Below are 23,242 nucleotides of genomic sequence, written 5' to 3' on the forward strand. Positions count from 1 at the left end.
TTTTACTTTAATAATTACCAAATAATACAAAGAAATAAAAACGGATAAGGTAAAACATAGAAATTACAATAAATCATAGTTTATACCAAAATTAATTTAAGCCTAAGTTTTAAGTCAATAAAGCGACCGTTCTAGAACTACGGGACCAGGAGAATGCCTTACACCTTCTCCCCGGTCAACAGAATTCCTTACCCGAACTTTATTTTCGCAGACCGATATAAAAGTGTCAAATCTTACCTTTGAATAGGGATTCAAATAAAAGGTGACTTGGAACACCCAAAAAATCAATTCCAAGTGGCGACTCTGAACAATAAATAATCCCTATTTCAAAATTATCACTTTAATTGACAAAACTCTTTAACCCACAACAATCCATAACATATCTTCTTTTTGGGGGTAGAAAAGGGGTGTGACAAAATTTAACTCAAATATAGCATAAATCTACTTCAAATCACTTGAAATTTACGTTTTGAACTCATCTTGATGATTCCAGTCAATTGAGACAACACCCATTCCAAACAACTAACAAATCGAAAAACTCAATTTCTGAAATCGAATCTTTGAACCACCTGTAATGGTGACTTTTATTTTTCAAATCCTTAATTAACCATTGGAATCCGGAAAAGAATTGAAGGAGACTAACAATAGTAGAGAAATTTTGTGGTGCAAAGGCTGACTTGGGAAAGAGAAGAAGAATGAAGAAAAAAGGGGAATGAAGAAGAAAGGGGAACAGAGAAATAAGGGGTGGGCTAACTGGAACGAAGAAAAAAGGGGAGTGACAAGGGATGTAACTGGAACGAAGAAAAACGAGGGGACGAAGAAAAAAGGGGCTAACTGGTGAAAAGTAATTTTCAGGTTATGTACAACCTGGGCTACATAGGGTAAGGGCTTCAAACATGGGCCATTTTCTGATGGGTTGTTGGACCAAGTGACAAGGGATGTAATTCTCCCTTTAAAAAAAGAGAGCCTTTTTAATTAAATTAACGTTGGCAGCCCAGTTATAAAGAGAAGCGCTCTCTTCTGTCGCTTTGTTCGCTTCCTCGCTTCTCGCTTTTTCAGGGGAAGCGATCGCTTTAGTATACCTGATACACTTCAGATCAGAGAAGCGCCAGATGGTCCGCTTCGCATCGCTTCTCGCTTTAAGCGAGGAAGCGGTCGCTTTTAACAACACTGGGTTAAAACTATTCCTGAATCAACAGTCCCTTTCGTTTCCCCCAGATTGAACACTGAATTCTTCTTTAGAATAAAAAAGGCAGCCCGGTGCACTAAGCTCCCGCTATGCGGGGGTCCGGGGAAGGGCCGGACCACAAGGGTCTGTTGTACGCAGCCTTACCCTGCATTTCTGCAAGAGGCTATTTCCACAGCTCGAACCCGTGGCCTCCTGGTCACGTGGCAACAACCCCTTCCGAATTCTTCTTTAGAATGCACAAATTAATTGTTTCAGCTGTTACCTTTGGAGTATAGTGCTGGAATTTTTATATCAATTTATCAACATTCGATGATGCAGGTTATATCTAAACTAACAGATGAAAAATCTACTCATATCCCATATCGAGATTCAAAGCTTACACGTCTGTTGCAGTCATCACTCAGTGGACATGGTCTAGTTTCTGTAAGTTTTAGTAAATCAGCTTTGCCAGCTGTCAATTATCTTCTTACAGTGCTTTGAACCGAACTCTGAGTTTGAGCTGCATGGACTCCCTCTTCCCAATTTACCCCAGCAAAAGAAAAAAACCTAAGCACTGATTCACTCTTTTGGATTTTTCTAAAGCTCATTTGCACGGTAACACCAGCCTCCAGCAACACAGAGGAGACGCACAACACCTTGAAATTTGCACATCGAACTAAGCATGTGGAAATAAAAGCATCACAGAATAAGGTGAGATTTGGTGGGGAAGCATAAGGAGCAAAATGCTGTTGCTATAACATAACCATTTGCATTGCAATTATACCTCATGTGTTTTGAACTATTTCAGATTATAGATGAGAAGTCTCTCATCAAAAAGTATCAGAGAGAAATATCCTGTTTGAAACAAGAGCTTGATCTTCTGAAGCGTGGCATTATGGAAAATCAGAAAGTGGGACCCAGTCAAGATGATCTGGTTAATCTGAAGCTCCAGGTATGTCCCATTAATACACACCAGTGTACTTGTTAATCTGAAGCTCCAGAGAACCTTTTTGTATATAGATGGTGTTAGTAACAATCTCGTCCAACTGATTCACGTCTGTATCAACAGAGACTCCTGTGACCGAGAACTCATGGAGCTCATCAATAAGATTTTTGCTTTCTTTTTAAAAAAAATGACATCTCTGATTCCTCTCTCTCCATAGGGTCTAGATTATGCAGCAAGGGCATACACCTTTTTTGCAGAGGAAATACCTTTTTTGTATAAAACTGTTGGGAAACTATGAACTCCCAAACAGATACACACAAGAAACTATGCAGAAAACAAAAAGCAGTGATCACTTAAAAAAAATATGCACAGAAGAAAAGAGGCAGCTTCCCAGGATATTAGGGCTTATTTTACATGCCTAATTAGCTGGTGTATATTTTTCATTTTTTCTATATGTGATGCAGTTAGAGGCTGGGCAGGTGAAGTTACAATCACGATTGGAAGAGGAGGAACAAGCGAAAGCAGCATTGATGGGAAGGATTCAAAGATTAACTAAACTAATCTTAGTTTCTACAAAAAGTACAATGCAACCTGATATCCATGAAAAGCCTGGCCATAGACGCAGACATTCTTTCGGAGAAGATGAGGTAACAGCTAGCTTCTCATACATAATGTGCTGACTAGTAATCGAACTGATAATACTTTGTGTTACAAAAGCATTAAAGACATATTACCATATATAGAGCGTTTTATTTTGCTAAACACACCTGTATGCTCATAAAACTTCTATCATGATGTACATGTTTATCTTCATTGATCATGCAGCTGGCTTACTTACCGGATAGAAAACGAGAATACTTGATAGATGAGGATGCTGGAAGCATCGAGTCCGAACTATCAGCCGATGGAAGAGAGGGTGTCACAAACCTTGATGAATTGGTCAAAGATTTTAGAAGAAACAGAAGGAGAGGGATGCTTGGCTGGTTCAAGTTAAAAGTAAACATTAATATCTCTCAATCCTCTACATATAAGACCTTTTCAGAATGTGACAAGTCACTAGTGCGCGATATAAATTTCTAATGCTACAGCAACAGTGAATCTCAATCACTGATTTCCAGCTGGTAAAATAAAATGTGAATGTTTCCTATTACGTAAACAAAGAAGGAAAAGTTGAGCATGCAAGAAATTGGCATATGTAAGGTTGGGTGCAAAAGATTTAACTCTTAAGAAATGTTAGCTAGATATCAGAAGAATATGATATTGACGGACAACAGGTGGATTAATCTTTTCTGGTTGGCATACTTTTGAGATACAAGAATCCATCCTTTCACTTTTGCGGGTTGGATAATGCATTGGAAGAACTTCCCATACCAAGACTTAAAATGGAAGAATAAATCTGTTATAGCATGAAATGAAACATCATTGTCAAAATTAAAAGGTAGATTGTGTAGTACTAAATGACAAAACAAAAGAAAAAGGAAAAGAGAAGCACAATAATATTCGTCTCCTAAGTATCAAAGTTTTATCCTGATATCCTCAGTGTTTGTCCTTCAACAATGATATGTATTCAGAAGTTAATTTTTTTTAAAAATCTGCCATCTTATAATGATTATTTCCTTGCTCTAGAAATAACCTGTTCTAAGATACTAATAATTTACCGTCTTGGTATGATGAGAGTGGAAGACATTTGACTCTTAGAAAAATATACTAATGCATAGTTTATGCTACAGAAGCCCGAAAATCTGATTGGATCATCACCAAGTGCTGATTATGAAAGCTCTGCAAGTGGTTCACCTGCATCCTCGTTGAAGTCATTGCAAAGTAGAGTTACATTCAGTGATATGAAGGAAGGGCGGAGAAGATCTGTTAATAAGCGAGGGGATGATGCTCCAGCAGTAGACTTTGTCCCAGATAGAACCCAAGCAGGTGATTTGTTCAGTGCAGCTACTGGAGGTCGACTTCCACCTGTAAGTTCTTCTAATTTTGTTTTAATTTCTGGTTAGTTGATATGAAGAATGAAGAAAAGCAGATTGGATTTTTATTTTTGTAGAACTTAGTTTGTCTTGGGTAGTTGATGGAACTAGATGACATGTCTTGCCTTGTTTCATCAATAATATGTAATTTACTAAAATGTAGTCGATCCAGTAAATTCATTCATGTGTTTTACCCAGCTGGTTTCTTGCAGTTATTTTAACAATTTCTCAGCTCTGCACCCACTCCTTCAACCTGAGTTTGTCCTCTTATCTATTAAAAAAGTTTACATTTATACAAAATTAAGCAGTTTTTAATAAATTTTAAAGAAGATTCTTGCCCGTTCTTAAAAGCTACCTTATGTTAACCCGTGGTTTTCTTTACTTGTTGTGCTAAGACAAATGGGATGTTATCTGGTCCTCCTTAGTGTCTTCATTAACTTTGAGGAAATATTAGACGTTTTAGCTGTGGTAAGGCCTCAAACTCATTTACATTCTTCTGTAAGAGTTGATTACGTGGTTACAGATGCTTTTTCCAGATGTTCAATCTTCAGTTGGAGCAGTTGGAGTTATAGGTGTTTCTTTTTAAATAGGTAGAGCTGGAAACCTTTGTTTAGAGAACTGCTTAATTTTTTCTTGGGAAGTAATTAACTTGATGCATGTGCTACTGGTGCCTTTAAGATGCAAGATCAAATTCACTTCAGGTTAAAGAGGCTTAGAAACAGAAAGATACAATCGGCTTCCAGGTTTTGTATGTCATGACATCCCCCAAAATCATGTTCTTTGTGCACTCTATAGGTTGTTAATGTATGCTAAACTGTCAGCCTTGTATGCAATCTCATGGATAATGGTTTTATAGTTGTCTTCTGCTTATAACTCTGCTAAGATGCTCAATCTTCTTCTGCAGACTGGGACCACTGTAACTGATCAAATGGATCTTCTTCACGAGCAAGTGAAGATGCTAGCTGGTGAGGTTGCATTATGTGTTAGTTCTCTTAAACGACTATCAGATCAATCAGTTAAGAATCCTGAGGACTTGCAGCTTCAGGTTAGCCATTTATTGACGCTGAACTTTATAATCTTTTCCCAGATATGATGGATATTGAATGTGCATATGAGTAATCATGCCTGTATATTGTCTCATGATTAGGAGCAAATGCGAAACTTAAAGGATGAAATCAGAGAAAAAAAAATTCAGATGCGTCGCCTGGAGCAACGCATGGTTGGATCAGTAGAAATGACACCGCAGGGTTCACTCAATATTGAGATTTCTCAGGTGAATTTGAAAAAAGTGATGCTTAATACATAATTTATTTGGAAAAGTTTGGAGTTTTATAGGAGCATACATACTTCTAGTGAACCTCTGAAGCAGCTACCTAATTTAGAACGGGCCTAAATTGATGAAGTCCATAATCCTATAGCATTTTGATGGATTGATGACCAATGCGATTCAATTGGAATTGGGCCAAGTTCAGTAAAACCTTTATTCTTTTGCTTTTTCTGCATTTGTTGGTTTGGTTCACAGTAGGGAAGGTTCCACTGTTACACCCAATTTGAACGGGAAAAAACATCCTTTTTTGAAGGCTTGTTTGATCTTCTTGAGCTCATTCTTGTCATTTTTCACCTCCATCTCTGGCAAATATTCTTCTTGTAGCATATTCTTTAAGAATCTTACAGTTTCCAATATGACCATAACCCTAAACCTAGGTCAAAGAAGTTTCTCGGAAGTAAAATCCCTAATGAACTCTAATATAACTCCCTGGCAAACCGAGTAATGCAAAATTTTAATGGAATGGGACTGCCTAATTTACCTGGAATGGCCTATGTGTATTCAGGGCCTTACATTCTGCTATCCTGTGCTGCACTGAAGGTTCATGTCCATGCTGTTGGGAATTGTAGCTTATAGTTGAGTAATTACAACAATTCACCAAGCCTTGGTGATTATAATCATCTGTATCTTGCTGTATATCCTATATGTACCCTTTCGACTGTAATTGTCCAACATCTGTTGATACCTCTTTAGTGAGATCAATGTTTGCCTATCAAAAGATACGAGCAGGCAATTAAAGAGGAACACTATTCACTGAAATGTGCCCTGCTCCTAGACCAAACAGGAGAGTAAGAGAGATGGAAGAACAAAGGCTACGTTGTTGCTTGCAGGGCAGTTAGTGCTTGCAGGACACATCCCAAGTCCATGACTAGTTTCTTACCATGTGTCATTTCTTATCACAGAATAGAATTTGAATTCTGACTTTACTTAAATATAGGCATTGTCCAAGCTAGCTGCTCAGCTAAATGAAAAGACCTTCGAGCTGGAGGTATGGTCAAGTTTTTTTGAGCTGGGTTAGCCTCAAACATTTGATATTAACTACCTAACTAAATGCTGCTGGACTAACTCGGCTAAGTTTGTCATCATGAAAGATTAAATCTGCAGACAACAGAGTACTGCAAGAGCAACTAAACATGAAGGTAAATTTGTAGTCTTTCTACGATCTGCTATTCAGATGTTACATTCTTCTGAACTCTAATGAAAATCATTTGGTCCCTGAAGATGTCCGAGAATTCTGAGATGCAAGAAACTATCCTTCTGCTGAGGCAACAACTTGATTCCTTATTATCAGAAAAAAGTTCTACGTGCCAGCAACAGGATGCAGATTATGACGCTGCCACACTAGCAGTGTATTCGGATGAATATACAGAAGCTAAACTCGAAAGGGAGGCTGGGGTTTGTTCATATGAAGAAAGAACTCCGAATGAAAGTACTCAAACTAGTATTATGAGATCAAATGAAAGACTTGTGCACGAAGTCCCCGATGAATGCAGTATTGATGCATTCTTGAACTCTCAGCTTCTTTCACAGGTAGGCTTTCCTTTAATTTTATGCTTTTGATGCAATTTTTTTAAATATAATATGTTTCATGTATTTCTTTTTGTAGGCTGCTGAGATAGAGTCCCTGAAACAAGAGAACGAGCAAATTGTCGAGGAGAAGGAAGGGTTAGAAATTCACCATCAAAAGCTAGCTGAGGAAGCTTCTTATGCAAAAGAGCTGGCAGCAGCAGCAGCAGTTGAGCTCCGAAACTTAGCTGAAGAGGTAACAAAGCTCTCTTACCTCAATGCCAAACTCGCTGCTGAAAAAGATGCCCCTTGCAAAAATAACTGCTGTAGGAGATCTGCTTCATTTGATATGAAGCAAGATGGTGATGGTGGAGGTCGACCTGATGCACATGTTAGGAAGACAGAAGATTTTTTATCGGTGGATGAGTTGGAGCAAGAGCTGAATGCACGACACCAAAGAGAGGCTTCTTTGGTTGCTGCATTGTATGAGAGAGATAAAATAGAAAGTGAACTACGAAAACAACTTGATGAAGCAAAGAGGCGAGAAGAGGATTTGGAGAATGAGCTTGCCAATATGTGGATACTTGTAGCAAAGATGAGGAAATCTGGTCCTGTTCCTGAGACTGTCTCATTTGAGGGGTCTGATGTGTCTAATATCTTGGAAGCAAAATTAAGAAATGACATTTCCTTGTCCACTGGTCATTTGGAGAAAACATTTAATAATAGTGAAGCATTTGAAAACATTCCTGCTGCGGATGCATTGGAACAATTGAAGCATCGTTACCATAAGGAAAGGAAAAGGTGCAAGGAACTAGATGATTTAGTTTCAAGATTAAAGGTATGTTTTTCACCATTTCCACGCCTATTTAAGTTGGTGTCTGAATAATATGCTTTTTCCCAGAAGCTACTACCTTGCTATTACCTCACGTGTTTGTAGAGCAAAGGATGGAGAGCAGAGGTCTAAAAACTCCAAAGAAGAAGAATTCCTTAACCATTTTTTAGGAGAGAAAGAGAGAGAGAGAGAGAGAGAGAGAGAGAGAGAGAGAGAGAGAGAGAATCAAAGATTAAAGAGATCCATCATGGAGTTAGACAACTTCATAACTGATTCTAACTGATTTCTTGAATTCCTTTTTTTTTTTTGGGTTTCCCACCCGGTGTCCGTTACCCGCATTGGAGCCCGACTATATCCGGATTCGCGCCGCGTAGGGCCCCATTCGGGGGGAAACGCTCCCTACCAAGGATTTTTCCATACCCAGGGCTCGAACTCAAGACCTCTGGTTAAGGGAGGAGCAGTCCCATCCACTGCACCACATCCGTTGGTGGTTTCTTGAATGCTACTAACCAGCTAATCTGTGAACGTTGTAGCTAACTAACTAATTCTGTGAACTACAAACACTTTCATCAAATGACTATTATTTGGCTAACTTTGATTGGGAGCTTCTCTAGTGTTTGTTACTTCTACTGTTTTTTGATATCAATGAGTTTTTTTCCTGTTCTTGTCTGCTCCAATTCATTTACTATCCCTAACTCTTGATTTATAGCCTGATGTTTGGAAAATAAAAACTGGCTCTTGCAATTGAAGCTAATTAAGAAGAATTACCAGAGCAATTAACTATGAAATTGAAAAGTAATTATCAATTTTTCAATTGAGGTTATATTTTTGTGGGCGTGTTGCAACTACATTTTAATGGTGTTTGATTTGAGTTGTTAAGATTTATAGTCATTATTCTTTAGTGGATGCCGAAATTAATAATTTTAATTGCAAATATGTTGGGTAACTTTCTCTCTCTAAATTGTGAGCTTTACTATGAAGAACTGTGAGCATTGCTTCTTGCTTAAAGACTCAGGAGTCTTGTGCTTGTCGCATTTTGCACTCTTCACTTGAGACACAATGTTATCGATGTGGCATTTATTTGGACATCACTAGATAAATCACAATTTTACTGGATTTAGGGTGGCGATTTGGGTGGCTTGGATATTAATGCACTCGAAGAGCTGCAAAGCCTTCACGTTGAGGCCATTACCAAGATTTGTCGTGCAAAGGTTAGAGCGCTCCCTGCAGTAAATTTGTTAATTGACTGAAACAGAAAATGTTTTTTCCACTTTTGTTGTGATTCTGTTAAGTATCTTTAGATCAATTGTCACTGTATATTTTGCTCATGTCGTCTTCCAAGAATGTCCATCTAAAATTCTATCTACCAGGAAGAACTGATGATGCTTTTGAGTCAATAGTAATATATGTTCTATCAAAAAGACCACTAGTCCTAGATAATTCAATCTTACTGTGTAATTCTTCAATATATGGTTTATTTAAGGCGAAATACATAAATGACCTTCACAACGATCAATTGAACACCTTAACTTGGCATCTGACCAGATAGACACCTCTGCTTGGTAGAAGTATATTCTCTTAAACCCCTTACGCCGACATGGCAAATTTTGTGTTAAACTCAGATCTAAGCGCGTGGAAATCTTAAAAATTAGATTTATCTTTTTTTTCCCCTAAATTAAAATGGACCCAGCATAATTCTTAGACCTCCTCCTCCAATTTTTCCTCCACATCTTCAACCGTCCTTTGCCCTAAACTTACTCCCATCTTTTCCCTCCATGACAGAAAAAATACATTAAAGACACAACTTCCATTACCACCATAATCACTATCCACTATTAAGCAAATCCAAAAATTAAAAACCCCCCACTGTTATACCACCACATAACCACTAACACTTTCTTCAATCTCCCTTCCCCAAATCTGAAAAATAAAAAAAAAATCCATCTAAAACCTTCGAATTTCACCACAATTTGGATTTAACAATGGTTTTTTGCTGGTAGAAGTATATCAATCAAGTGGGTTGAGACGATTTGTGATTTAATTTTGAGAAAGAAAAAAATAGTGAAGGGATCTTTGACAGGCGGTGGCTGAAAGATTGATATGCAACCAAATAGAGGAACCAAACCAATGGAAGAGCAGCAACGGGATTTGGGAAGAGCAGTAATGGAAGCAAAGCGAACAACGACTTTTCATGGAGTAAAGCAGCGGTTGCACCTGCAATAGAGAGGGAAATGTTTGGGAAGGAGAAATTGAACATTTGAGAGAAATAGTGGTTAAAGGTGAGAGCTTTTATTGTATTTTTGGTTGTGTTACAGTGGTGAAAAAAAGCAGCGTTCATGGAGTTAAAGGGAGAAGAAGCTAACTTTTCTTTGGTGGTTTATGACTTTTTGGTTGTTTTACTGTGGCTTAAGTGATGGTTTTGGTTGGGAGGTGGAAAAGTAGGGTCTTTTTCTTCCTTTTTATTAAAATTATAACTATTTCTTAATATAAACTATAATTCGTTTTAGAAATACGCGTGTCACTCGATATTTGGTCAGTTTGACATGTCATCAGCGAGTGTAACTCACACCTGTGTCAAATAAAAGTGTCTATCTTGTCAAATGTCAAGTTAAAGTGTTCAATTGATCGTTGTGGACAACTTAAAGGGGCTGTTTATGTATTTCGCCTTTATTTAATGAACTAAAGATATTTAAGGGACACTGCTGTGGTATTCTCAGTGCTAGGTTCTCTAGATATGAACCTCCTAAGCAAATCAAATATTTGAAAGTTTGATAATTGACTAAGTGGAAGAACTGTCTACATGCCTGTGAAACAACAGATTGACATCTGTAGCACACATAAACAGATCTACATGGAAAAGGAGGTTCACAGTTGAAAGCTTAATGTAGTTTTTGGCGTCCTCGTAATCCAGCTTGGAGAGCTTTTCCCAAGACTTGGCTTGTAGATTTGCAGTGTAGCTAGGAGCTGATTCGCTCATTACTCTAGGATGGTTTCAGCTGGAGCCTTGACTGTTGAAATGCAGAAAACATTGATTATGTGTTTTTCCCTGTCCAACCACAGGTTAAAACTCAACTGTGTCACTACTTTATGGTTATTGTTGCCTAGAAAAATCTGTTGCTGTGCATACAATGCAATAATTCATAGTTCCTTTTATTTTTAATCTTTCCATGAGGGTCTGGTTGCATTGAGCAAAAGTCTACGGCTGTTCATTAGATTTATTACCTTCTAGAACTTGGCCAGCTGATCCATCATCTTTCCGGGATATCAGAGTCATTGAAGCTACAGCTGCTTCAGATAAGGGTATCAAATTGTCTTGTGATTACCAGTGAACTTATAAATGTCTTGGAAAGTTCAGCACTCCCATGAGCAGTGTAAGAGAATTTAGTTACATTTTTTATTGAGGATGCCTACTTGGTCTTTATTGGTGTGTGGAATTAGGCGTGGATCAGTTGGTATCTCTTATAAGGTTGTCGAGACAATTAGTGTTTTCTTCTCAGCATATTCAAGTGTCCTTCCATAAGTGCATAGGCTTACCTCTCGTTGTTCTCTCTGGATCAGGAAGAGATGGTATTTGAAAAAGAATATCTTGTTTTAACTGGAAAAACCTCTTAAAACTATTTTTTTCTCCACTTGGGACTCACATTGACATTTATTTCTTCTGAATATGCAGTGCTTAATCGATGTTCTGTAGCGTTTTGCTTGGAGCTCCTTGACCCCCGGACATCTAAGGTGAGCTTCCCACAACTAATGCAAATAGACTTTATTCTTCAACGGCCTGATTATGTTTTCTCTAGAGATAGATATGTTATTCGGTCCCTATGACTAATTGATTAAATGCATCGGTAAGATAATGACATGATTTAAAACCTTCCATTCACGAAATTGACTTGCATTTTTATTCAGTGAAGTTTGGTTTCTTTCTCGATTTTCTCTGTTAACATAATCCTTAAATGTGTTTAGCTAAGGCGGGTCTCCAATCTCATACACTTAGCAAAATGAGATGTAATCAAACCCTGATGTTTCTTGGTTGAATGGCAGAAATAAATTAAATGCTGATTGTTTCCCTTTTGTCACTGTGCCACAACAAACTGACTTTTTGCTTAGATGAAAAAAATTTCATTTCCAGGATGGATAGATGAATTGCTTTGCTGTATGTGTATCAGTATAGTATTGCACCACTTCTATAATCATGTTATCAGTTTTTCTTCTTCGGTGTAATTAGGTTAATATTGTCAATTAGTGCATGAGGCTCTTGTTACCACACAATAGAATACCTCTACATGACAGCTCGTAAATAAAATACTGAAAGCGTTAGATTTTGGGATGTTCTGAGAAACCAAAACACAGATAAGAAAAGAGCCTGCTAGGAGATTTTAAGAACTGAAGTTCATTTCTGTTTGTTCAAAAGCCCATCTTCGTAAACCTCTATATGACAGCTCGTAAAGAATCGACCAAAAGCATTAGTCTGGGATGGCCTTGAGAAATCATAACGCAGACAAGGTCTGCAGAAATCATATTCTAGAAAACACTGAAAGTACAGCAATATCATGAAAGCCCCAGCTTATATTTCCAGTATACCGTCTATAGCCCTTCGTCTGGCAAAAAATTATGTTCATTGCCAAATGCTGGGTTGTTCAGAAACGTGTCCCACTCCCTTAAACGTAAATCTCTTCCGTTACATTATGTTTTATTTCCGGCGAGGAAATATTAAAATAAAATTTGAAGTTTGATGCTCATCAGAAAGTAACCTCTAGTTCTGAACCCACTTAATCATATTTTGCCTCTTGACTCGAGCAATTCATTTAGCCCGCCAAAGACACGATTGGTTGTCGGCAATAGAGGTCGTGATTTAGCTGGGATTTCAACAAAGTAAAGTTATCTTTTTCTATGTTTCTTTTCTTTCCCAGATGAATTCTGCGATTCAGCACTAATGCCTTACTCCTTTGTGATTTCATCATTAAATGTCCAAACTGCCACTTGAACTCATTTGAGTTTACAATTTCATCTTATTATATCTTAATGTAGCCTTCAAGAAATTGTTTGCAGTGTCCATCTAATATTTAGTTTCCATTTCTCGCAGGTATAAGCCAAGTGTCAACTGGTCAACTCATTGTTATTGCCAAAACTTCATACAACCAGCAATCACAATGGGGGACCAAAGTGTATAGTTAACTGAAAGACGCAAAACCAGGAGAGGATTCGTTGACTAGTGTAGGTCATAGGGAACATTTCAGTAAAACATTTGTACTCCCAATGATTGACCAATTATATTTGTTACTCTACAACATGTACAGAAAATGGCTCGAAGCCCACATTAGCTTCTCACATTGTCACCTTATTTTCTTGCCTGCTGCTTCGAAGAATCAAACTTTGCAGGACAAGTCTGTCCGAATATGCCCATGTTGGTAGGGTATGCATCATAATAATCTTCCCCATAATCACGACTGATGCTGTTCATGAAACGAAAATGTTTTCTGGTGAGGAATACACTATCCAAGTTATGTGAGAAGCAAGAAAATGTAAATAAAGGTTTTGGGGAATACGGTAGCCTATTGCAGTTTGCTGGAAGCCATCCAACTTGTTGTTTCTCATTATCGTATATCACCATTTTGTCCAGTAGAGAAATATCTGTAGATGAAAAAAAATCAGAAAGACATTAAATGCACAAAGAACTGGATACTAACTCTTATCAAAATCTAGTTTCCCCCAAGTATTTATGCAGATAAAGAACTACATTTTCTCTTCATTTTGTGAATACTATTCCATCGTTATTTCTAAATGTTAAAACACAACCTTGCAAGTAAGTGTGGATTCTTTTAACAGGACACTATCTCTAGGGGATTTTGTACCTCCAATCACATTATAGTTTCCTAATCCAACTTCTGTACCATTCAATATGCCCAAGCATACATTACCATGCACCTGAGAGAATAAGAGCAGAAATCAGTTATTGATATCGTCCAGACATAATATAAAGCCTATGGAGCAGTTGAAAAGGTGCATACCGTTAGTATAAGATAGGCCTCTGGCTGAAGTTGAAGCTCAACATTCTTAGCTTTCATAAAACTCAGTGTTAATGGCTTGAAGTAGCTCGTGGCATCATTAACAGATTTGAAGGATTTGGAACCATTCCAGCACACAGGAAGGCTTTTATCATCCACTGCATCAGTCAGCTGCTTTGCATTTATGTTTTTCTTTATCTGAAGATAGATTATTGTAAGTGCACAGACAGAAAGTCAAGCATTTCGGAATATAAAATTACTTCCACATCTTACCGAAGATACCAAAATATCGTAAGCTTCAGAACCAAAGTAACTGAAGGTACTTCCACTGTCAAAAATTACAGGAAAACCCTTCACTCCTGTGGCCTGTCCATCAAAAAAGAGCTCTGCTGGTCCCAAAGAGAAATGCTTTCTGAAATCATAGTAATACATCAACATCTTGCTCAGAAAGTTCAAATGCTCCATATAAAATCCCGATAACATAGCAGAGGACATACTCGGAAGATGTTTGCACGATTGGTGTCCAAGCAATTCCAGATGAGGGAAGAACATCATCACCAAAGAAAAGAAACCCTCCACCTTGCCCACTTAAACAGTGACCCACTACATTTCGGATAAGACCCAAGCCACTCAATTGTGATACAATGCTTGATTTTCCATTGCCCAGACCAAGAATTCCATCGGTAAAAGGTGGATGAGTAGAAGCTGGAACTTCTTGACTGTAACCACAACTGCAGAAGACGACTCAATTAATTTTTCTCTTTTGGCAAAGCAAACAATTTCATCAATAAAAAACAACTTGGTGTCAAAAAGTATGTAAGATGACTCAATTCAGGAGCTCACAAATTAGAAGCATCACACATTTAACAAAAGAATATGAGTGAAAGAAACAGAAAGGATCGAGAGTTAAGAATTTTTAAGGTCAACTAAAGGTACACTAAATGTTTCTCACCCAAATACTAGATGAGGCACAACAATGCTACCGTTGGTGAATCGCAGTGGAAATGTGTCTTTGACCAGCACTCCCAAGGATGAACCACGATCTGCATATGCAACCTCATAATCACATTGCTCATCCGTGCCATGACAAGGATGGTTCTCAGGCCAGTGAAGGGACGTGCATAAAGGATCCTTACACGTGACAACATTTTTATTTGGTTTATAAAGACTGTGAGGGGCCTGCGATGGTGCATATTCATGCAGATGTTAAGACAAAATAGGCTAATGCTTTAGGGTTGAACGTGCATTAATATAATGGCATACAAATATCAGATGAATTAATGGTCTTTCATTACTTCAAAGATTTAAGTTACAGACAAGGAAAAGGCAGTAATATACCGGGGTGCATTTCGCACAAGGTGCATCACACTGCAGCCAAGTTAGGTCACTACCAGTGTCTATATCAAGAGAGTAAGGTTTGGGAGGTTGGCCAACCTCAAGTGTCACCTGATAATACCTGCACTTAAAGAGACCACACCTGGATTTACAAGAAAGTACAGGAAATATGTCTATTTCAGAATTTCAGACAGAAGAAAAAATATGAATGTCAGATCTTGAAACTTACAGATAATCTCAGTGTTTTTGCTAATTCTTTTGGTCTTTTAATAAACGTGGTGTTTAGGCTAACTTATGTGCACCTTGCCCAATCCACCGGAAACCTACTATCTCCCAACTTAGCCTTTTCCCTTCTTTTTTTGGACTCTATTTGGATTTGAAGCTTGGTTTCCCATGGTAAATTTTGAATACTTGGTTATGTAAAGGGCAGCCCGGTGCACAAGGCATCCCGCGTTCACGCAGGGTCCGGGGAAGGGCCGTACCCAAGGGGTGTGACGTACACAGCCTACCCTAATGCAAGAATTAGTGGCTGCTTCCGCGGCTCGAACCTGTGACCTATAGGTCACACGGAGGCAACTTTACCGTTGCTCTAAGGCTCCCCTTATGAATACTAGGTCGTGTAAACACATCAAATTGCCATCACTTAGAACTCCTGGAAGCTTCAAATCAATCACAACTTTCCCTTCAGCGCTTGTACTTTTATTTAATATCTAGCATAAAGCTAAGATTCAGAAGGAACTCTATTGCCCTTATAAAGTAGAAAGTAGGAATTTGTGCCTGATCATCTGTCTGAGATCAGAAATCCCTTCTTTTCACTGTATTGGCCCCAATTCTCATATATTTCCCCCTTTTTTCTTCAAACTATTCTTCAATTTCTTCCCAATGAGCAAACAATATAAGTATGATTGACCAGCCAATACTCCTTATATTATCACAGAACATAGTAAGTATCAACTATCAACAGATTGACTATTTATCACCAAACACAGTACTAATTACACCACACATACACAAATTCTTAAGAAAAAAATGATCCAAGAAAACCCTTCAAGAATTGGTGAACTTTAACAAAGTAAAAAAACTTTAAAAGGCTCATTGACAATCAAGATTCCAAATACATAAGAAAGAAGTGAATACCCTTTAGGATATACGTTTCCAGCGAGAGGGAAAACAACAGAGGAACCAGATTTAAGCAGCTGCTTCTTCCATATGGGACGAGGCAGATGAAAGGCAGAGTAGCAGCTCTGAAACAAAGCGGATAGAAACAGAGAGTACAACACCAACAGCATGCAAAATGGTGCTTTCCATTTACCTTTCATGGTGATTTTTGGACAGTGGACTAAAATCCAAAAAGAGTTTAAGCAAATCTAGAAAAAGGTCTACTTTCTTGATCTCGAAAAGTTTAACAAAAAGTTCAATTCGTGCTAAGGACAAAGAAAACGAAAGAGTTACTACAGTATTTGTTCCGGAATTTTTTGAGATAAAATTACTGCTGATAAATAGCGTCCACCATTTTGAATCATTTCAACGTCAATATGTCACAATTCGAAAACCACCAAAAAAATAGTTGTGTTCCATAAGAATGATATTATTTTATACTTGATATTATTTAATATTAACTATTTATTGTAATTTTAAAGATATACAAATCACAAAAATAACGTTTATATTAAAACGATACATTTTTAAAGAATATTTATGTTAAAAAAACATTCTTAACATAAAAATAACACATCCTGATGTATCTTACGTGCTACTTGTACATTTATTTAATCTGGTTTGTATGTTGACCGGCTTTTAGAATAGGGAAAGAAATTGAAAAAAAAAACAAGAGAGAGAGAATAAGAGAGTGAAATTTACCCGGTTCTCATAAAATCTATGTGTTCAAAAATCGAACTGTGTCTGATTTTACTCAAAAGGTGTTGAAAAATAGACGCATGTTAGTCAAGGCTTGTTAACGTGCGCTTCCACCTATGGCTCGACGGAATAAGCAAAATCCGGCGACGTCAACTCCTTCCACGGCACATGAAGAACCTATTAGACTAATTACACCAGCAAACGGAGTCCCCCGGGACTTAGGTCCAAGGCAATTTGGTCAATGGTTAACAGGAATGGGTAGTGCTCCAACGGTATTGCAAGGTATGCCATCGGTTGAAACTGCTACTCCTGAAGGACAAGATGAAAGTACCTCCTCAGCTGCAAGGAAACTCACCTTTTCTACAGTATCGAGAGCAGAAAAACCTACGGAGGCTAAAGTTGTCAAAGGTAATAGATCTCAGCAATTAGGGTTGAAGCTTGATTATTTTCCTCCGATTATGAAAGACGGGGTGAAGACAGTTCAATTAGTCCAGACAGAAGTTGAAGAACAGTGCCAGAAATGGAAATCAGCATTAATAGGCTATGTAATTAGGGGAAATCCTTCCTTCAAGGAAATGCTGAAATTTGTATATGGAGTTTGGAATTTTGTCACAACTCCTCAGGTATTCTTACATAACGAAGGCTATTTTATATTTCGATTTACTTCTGAGGAAGAGAAGGAGACCTTGCTTCAAAATGGACCATACACTTTTAACAACAGACCAATGGTTCTCAAACAATGGGAACCAGAATTCCAGATGAGCAAGGAGCCTCTTCAGGTTATCCCTGTGTGGGTGACATTCCCTAATTTGCCTATCCAATATTGGGCGCCAGGAAGCCTAGGTAGGATAGTTAGCTGCTTAGGGAAGCCTATTCGCACAGATAAACTTACAGCTAATGGTGAAAGAGTGTCTTGTGCACGCATACTAATTGAGATGGATGTCTTACTCACACTTCCTGAGGAGATACCAATTGAATTACCAAGAGGCAAGTACAGATTGCAGACCATTGAATATGAATGGAGGACCTTATATTGTTAGAGCTGCCTGAGTATAGGACATCGCAATGGCGAATACAAGAAGGAAGTACAAATGATAAAGGGATGCAGCAACTGAACAAGAAGAAACAGAAGATGGATTGGAGAGTGAAAACACCTCAAGAACCTCCCAAACCAGCCATAGCTGTTGGGCAACAGGCTGAACCAGTTGTAACAAAGGAGGCAGGAACATTAGCTACTACACAAGATGCAACAACACAGTCGGAAGATATGGAATATCAGGTGCAAGTGCAACATGCTAAGAGCAGGGGTAAAGAAAAAGTTACCTACCATCTCATAACAGGAGGGACAAAGTCAGCTGTATGAAGATAGTGAGAAGATTGAAAGGCTATTAAGGCAGAATCAATTTAGTGCTCTGAGAATTCAACCAATGGTAGTCACCTCAAAAGTGACAAAAGATCTTAGCCCTCCAAGGAATATCCCCCCATGATCTTCTATTCATGGAACATAAGGGCGTTTAACAAGCCATTTAAGCAGAAAGAACTCAAGACCTTTCTGCTTACAAACAAGGTAGCACTAATAGGATGTCTTGACACAAAAGTTAAAGCCAACAAGGCTGAGAAAGTTAAGAAGAAAATGGGAAATGAATGGGAAGTAGCTATTGATTATACACAAACTCCAAATGGTAGAATATGGGTATGTTGGAAGCCTCAACATGTAGAGGTGCAAATATTAATATCTAGGCCACATTTTGTTCATTGCTTAGTTAAAGATAAGGGGTCTCCATTTGCTAGTCAGATAACGTTTGTTTATGGATTGAATACCATAAATGAAAGGAAGGACCTCTGGCATTGACTGAGAGCACTAAATTATAACATAATTGATCCCTGGATTGTGTTAGGGGACTTCAATACCATACTCTTAGTAAATGACAGGCAGAATGGTGTTCCAGTACACCCAGCTGAAATCAAGGATTTTCAGGAATGCAATGAAGATATTGGCCTTGGGCAACTTAAAAGAACAGGATGTCAATTCTCATAGAGTAACAAGAGAGATGCACAGATCAGAATACACAGCCTCATCGATTGGGCATTTGGGAATGCTAATTGGTTTGATAATTATGGCCATCTGGAAGCAGTCTATCACAACCCAGGGTGCTCAGATCACACCCCAATCATAGTTAGCACTGGGAGAGTCAAGCAAGTAGTTCCAAGACCATTCAGACTACTCACTGTCCTTCTTCAAGAACAGGCTTTCAAGGAACTAATCCGGTCTACATGGCAACATAAAATTCCTAGATACACTATGTATGGAGTATGCAAAAAGCTCAAGCTTATTGAGCTTAACACAAAACATCACCAGCCTAGAGAAAAGAGTAGAGGCCATTCGATAAAAGCTACAAGTCACTCAGCAGCTGTTGAAATCATACCTCTACAAACTCCAACTTGATATAAGAGGAGAGAGGACAGATACTGGAATTAGAAAAATGGTCCAACATACATGAGGATGTACTGAGGCAGAAGTCTATGGTTGTATGGTTAGCAAAAGGGGACTTGAACACCAGATATTTCCATGCACAACTGAAGACTAGACAAGCAAGGAGTCATATCTCATCATATGTAATGATCAGGGAGTAATGTTAACTGATCCTGCACAAGTTCAACAAGACTTCATTAAGTTCTTCCAAGATCTATTGGGTGCTAAGGCCAGTGAAATGCCATGCTTAGATAGTACCATAGCAAAGGATGGATACTACATTAATAAGGAGGATCAACAAGGTCTGATCAATCCAGTGATAAAAGAGGAAATACTTCAGGCTCTGAATGATTTCCCAGCTGACAAAGTCCCTCTCCCTTCCCCCACCCCCTCCCCCCGGGGGGGGGGGAGGGGGAGATGGATTCCCTGTTAAATTTTTCAAAGCAAGTTGGGACATAGTGCGAGAAGATGTTAGTAAGGCTATATTGCAATTTTTTTAGACTGGTAAAATTCTCAAAGAGATCAACTGCACAACTATTACCTTGGTGCAAAAAGTTCCAAACCCCACCTATGTCAAGGAATTTAGGCTATTGCATGCTGCACAACATTGTATAAACTGATAGCCAAGGTGATCACTGCCAAACTTAAACTAGTGGTGGACAAAATTGTGGGCCCATCGCTATCAGCTTTTTTGCATGTAGGAACATCTTGGATAATGTCATTGTGGCACATGAATTAGTCAAGTTTATAATAGGAAAGGAATGTTCCCCAGGTGTCTAGTGAAAGTAGACATCAGGAAAGCATATGATACTGTCGAGTGGGATTTCCTGAGAATGGTCTTGTTGGAGTTTGGAATACCAGTAAAATTTGTTAATATCATTATGGAGTGTATCTCGACTGTCAGCTACTCTATCATCTTCAATGGAGGCCTCACTCCTAAATTCCAAGAAAGAAAAGGGCTTCGACAAGGAGATCCTATGTCACCATTCCTATTTGTACTGACAATGGAGTACTTTAATAGATCTCTGAAACAGTTGAACTACAACCCCAACTTCAACCATCACCCAATGTGTAGAAAAATAAAACTGATACATATTTGTTTTGCAGGTGACTTAATCATGTGTTGCAGAGCAGATCAAATGTCCATTCAACTGATGCTTAAGGCATTTGAACATTTCTCAACAGTATCAGGCCTCAAAGCAAATATGGAAAAGAGCTCATTATATATAACAGGGGTAGAACAACAATTGAAAGATCAAATCCTGTATGAAATGCACTTTTCACTTGGTATGATACCTTTCAAATACCTTGGTGTTCCCCTTTCATCCAAGAAAATAACTGTTCAACAATGCATGCCTCTGGTGGAGAGAATGGTTGCCACGATTAGATGTTGGACTACCAAATTTCTTTCATATAGTGGCAGAGTGCAGTTAATCAAGAGTGTCTTGTTCGAGATTCAAACGTACTGATCACAAGTCGTTTTGATACCAAAAAAGGTAATCCAACTGATAACAGGTACCTGTAGAACATTCTTGTGGACTGGACAATGTGCAACATCAAGAAGAGCATTAGTGGCATGGGAGAGGCTGTGTATGCCAAAATCAGCTGGGGGTTTGAACATAATCGAGTTCCAAACATGAAATAAAGCAGCCATATCCAAACTACTTTAGGCTATCACATCAAAGAAAGATACTCTATGGGTACAATGGATTCACAGCTTTTACATAAAGAGAAGAAACATCAATGAGATGGAGACACCTAAACTAACATGTTGGCTTGTTAGGAAATTTTTTGATGCAAGGAAGTGGTATGGACACAGTGACCTTTACACAGATATGCAGCAGTTCACTCAAGCTTATAAGTTCATAATCAAGAAGGCATACTTGCATCTGATTCCTCAATATCCTAAAGTTGCGTGGAAGAGCCTTAATATGAGACCATGTCATGTGCCAAAGTACCAGTTTATCCTATGGCTTACACTACAGAAGAGACTCACCACAGCTGATAGATTGGCCAAATGGGGAATACAAGTTCTTAGGAACTGTGTATTATGTGTGTCTGATGCTGAAGAAACACACTCACACCTGTTTTTTGAATGTGAATACTCAAGACAACTATGGAGCTCCTTCTTACGCAGGATTGGAGAAAACAGTCAAGTAGGAAGCTGGGAAGAGGAAGTTGAAAGGATAACAACCAAAAAGTGCAGCAGCAAAGCTCATGCAGAGGTCTTAGGATGGCTGCTAGCCGCGAGTGTCTATCATATTTGGAATGAGCGCAATGCCAGAAGATTCCAAGAACAACAACAAGATCAGAGACTTAGATCAAGAGAGATTGTTATCCAATTGCATAGTAAAGGACAACATAGAAGCAGATGGAAAAGGATATTAAAAAATGCAAACTCATACCCAAACTTAGTACAGGTATATATTGTAATAGAAAATCCAACTGATAGGAGGAATGTCCATAGAAAGTTACAAAGACAAGGACTAGTTCTAGAGTCAAAAATAAACTAGTGGATGTACATATTCATACTTGGTTAAATAAAATTTTATTGTTTGACCAAAAAAAAAAACATTCTTAAATTTTGTATGCAATCAAACCTCATTATAAAATACTAAATTTTTGTAATGTACTCCATCCGGTCCACTTCAATTAACTTTTTAGCTATTTTTACATATACTAAAAAATCTATTTTTTAGCATTAATTAATAATAAAATTGATTATTTTAATTTTGAATTTATTCATTAAAAATATAATAAATACTACTGGGCTCTTGAGTATTGAATATGCTGAAAGTATTAGTTTATGAAATTAAACTTTGAGAGTCCACGTGAAAAGGGTCCCACAAAATTATGGCTGTGAGGCGATGCTAGCTGAGTGGAGTCCTAGGAATTCACGCACATGCAACGTGAGCGCTCTAACCATGGTGGCTAACATTGTCTGTTTCGAATGGACCATGTGAATATGCATAGTTTCAGTTTAGATAAGGGAAAATTATACTAAATGCCCACATAACCCAAAATAATTACTCGTAATTATTTATATGAAAATTTATTACAAAATTATCTATTCGGCAGAAATATTTTACCCAGCCTACTTATTTCCTCTCGTTTTTTGATTTGTTTTCTCAGCTCTAGCTTATTCTAGTGTAAAACATTCTCTTTTTTCTTTGAAGTGCAAAATCCCATAGCTTTATCTTTTAATAAACTATGAAATTCAGTTAACCCCGTTATTTTTCATATAATCTCATTATTTTTTTGTCAAAATCGCAGCTCGAATTTTGCACTTCGTGTTTTTGGTTGAAATTAAAATTTTACAAATTTTCTTAGAGTTTTTTTCCAAAATTCCAAATTAATGATTTCAACTTGAAACTTGAAGGTTTTAATATTAGATTTGAAGTGAGTGTATATTGCTTATAGTAACTTCGAGTAAGCTTTTCCGCATCTGAATTTTTATGCGTAGTTGAATATCCACCATTGTTGGGCTTGAAGCTCTTGAATTTAAGATTTTTATTTTGAAGATTTCTTGTTTGATTCAAATTATTAAATATTACTTATACCTTCTGGAAGTTCATACTGAAATTTGATCGCATTGGGAGTTGATTTGAGGTGATTGAGATTGAATTTTTCACTTGAAAATCGAAGAAAAATATAGTTACCCGACAGTATACTGCTACGGTATACAATATGTTGTAGGAGTATATAGCGATACTACAACAGTATACTGTTATAGTATAGAATATACTACAATGGCAGTATCAAAGAAGAACACAATTACCTAACAATATACCGTTATGGTATGTGTGTGTGTGTGTGTGTGTGT

The 23,242-nt window shown here is 37.8% G+C and overlaps 3 protein-coding genes across 4 annotated transcripts; 2 read left to right on the forward strand and 1 right to left on the reverse strand.

Moving 5' to 3' along the window:
• The first annotated feature begins 712 nt into the window (after window positions 1–712).
• On the forward strand, window positions 713–13,079 carry LOC109213077 (kinesin-like protein KIN-7E, chloroplastic). The gene is made up of 19 exons (XM_019376831.1): window positions 713–837; window positions 1,060–1,154; window positions 1,352–1,458; window positions 1,508–1,612; window positions 1,772–1,879; window positions 1,977–2,120; window positions 2,579–2,761; window positions 2,940–3,110; window positions 3,845–4,081; window positions 4,992–5,132; window positions 5,235–5,360; window positions 6,352–6,402; window positions 6,506–6,553; window positions 6,636–6,944; window positions 7,021–7,758; window positions 8,874–8,963; window positions 9,833–10,031; window positions 11,423–11,481; window positions 12,833–13,079. The coding sequence occupies exons 1-17, from the start codon at window positions 713–715 to the stop codon at window positions 9,914–9,916; spliced, it is 2,862 nt and encodes a 953-aa protein (XP_019232376.1). The 3' UTR covers window positions 9,917–10,031; window positions 11,423–11,481; window positions 12,833–13,079.
• Window positions 12,847–16,607, reverse strand: LOC109213083 (aspartic proteinase Asp1-like). 2 transcript variants are annotated; one of them, XM_019376838.1, is made up of 9 exons: window positions 16,227–16,607; window positions 15,093–15,231; window positions 14,707–14,933; window positions 14,252–14,485; window positions 14,028–14,166; window positions 13,758–13,952; window positions 13,602–13,674; window positions 13,296–13,380; window positions 12,847–13,202 (listed from the first exon to the last, which is right to left on the reverse strand). In XM_019376838.1, the coding sequence occupies exons 1-9, from the start codon at window positions 16,406–16,408 to the stop codon at window positions 13,088–13,090; spliced, it is 1,389 nt and encodes a 462-aa protein (XP_019232383.1). In that variant the 5' UTR covers window positions 16,409–16,607; the 3' UTR covers window positions 12,847–13,087. The 2 variants fall into 2 exon arrangements, with proteins under 2 accessions (XP_019232383.1, XP_019232384.1); XM_019376839.1 differs by having other exon boundaries at window positions 15,093–15,210; window positions 16,227–16,606.
• A 2,972-nt stretch (window positions 16,608–19,579) lies between these two features.
• On the forward strand, window positions 19,580–22,557 carry LOC109213078. Its single transcript, XM_019376832.1, has 5 exons — window positions 19,580–19,721; window positions 20,527–20,792; window positions 20,837–20,934; window positions 21,203–21,839; window positions 22,552–22,557. The coding sequence occupies exons 1-5, from the start codon at window positions 19,580–19,582 to the stop codon at window positions 22,555–22,557; spliced, it is 1,149 nt and encodes a 382-aa protein (XP_019232377.1).
• The last annotated feature ends 685 nt before the right edge of the window (window positions 22,558–23,242 follow it).

This window comes from Nicotiana attenuata, unplaced genomic scaffold (assembly GCF_001879085.1).
Source record: "Nicotiana attenuata strain UT unplaced genomic scaffold, NIATTr2, whole genome shotgun sequence".
NCBI classification, from domain to species: Eukaryota; Viridiplantae; Streptophyta; class Magnoliopsida; order Solanales; family Solanaceae; genus Nicotiana; species Nicotiana attenuata.

What these genes read in the sequence shown, in the direction of transcription:
- LOC109213077 (XM_019376831.1), top strand. Translation starts at nt 713, where the DNA reads ATGAAGAAGAAAGGGGAACAGAGAAATAAGGGGTGGGCTAACTGGAAC. An exon ending in GTGGACATGGTCTAGTTTCT is followed by an intron (nt 1,613 to 1,771) that starts GTAAGTTTTAGT and finishes ATTTTTCTAAAG; the next exon opens with CTCATTTGCACGGTAACACC. An exon ending in CTGAGGACTTGCAGCTTCAG is followed by an intron (nt 5,133 to 5,234) that starts GTTAGCCATTTA and finishes TCTCATGATTAG; the next exon opens with GAGCAAATGCGAAACTTAAA.
- LOC109213083 (XM_019376838.1), bottom strand. Translation starts at nt 16,408, where the DNA reads ATGAAAGGTAAATGGAAAGCACCATTTTGCATGCTGTTGGTGTTGTAC. An exon ending in CTTGTGCGAAATGCACCCCG is followed by an intron (nt 14,934 to 15,092) that starts GTATATTACTGC and finishes GCACCATCGCAG; the next exon opens with GCCCCTCACAGTCTTTATAA. An exon ending in AAACTATAATGTGATTGGAG is followed by an intron (nt 13,381 to 13,601) that starts GTACAAAATCCC and finishes TTTCATCTACAG; the next exon opens with ATATTTCTCTACTGGACAAA.
- LOC109213078 (XM_019376832.1), top strand. Translation starts at nt 19,580, where the DNA reads ATGTTAACTGATCCTGCACAAGTTCAACAAGACTTCATTAAGTTCTTC. An exon ending in TAATAAGGAGGATCAACAAG is followed by an intron (nt 19,722 to 20,526) that starts GTCTGATCAATC and finishes TTTGTTTTGCAG; the next exon opens with GTGACTTAATCATGTGTTGC. An exon ending in GGTAATCCAACTGATAACAG is followed by an intron (nt 20,935 to 21,202) that starts GTACCTGTAGAA and finishes TTGGCTTGTTAG; the next exon opens with GAAATTTTTTGATGCAAGGA.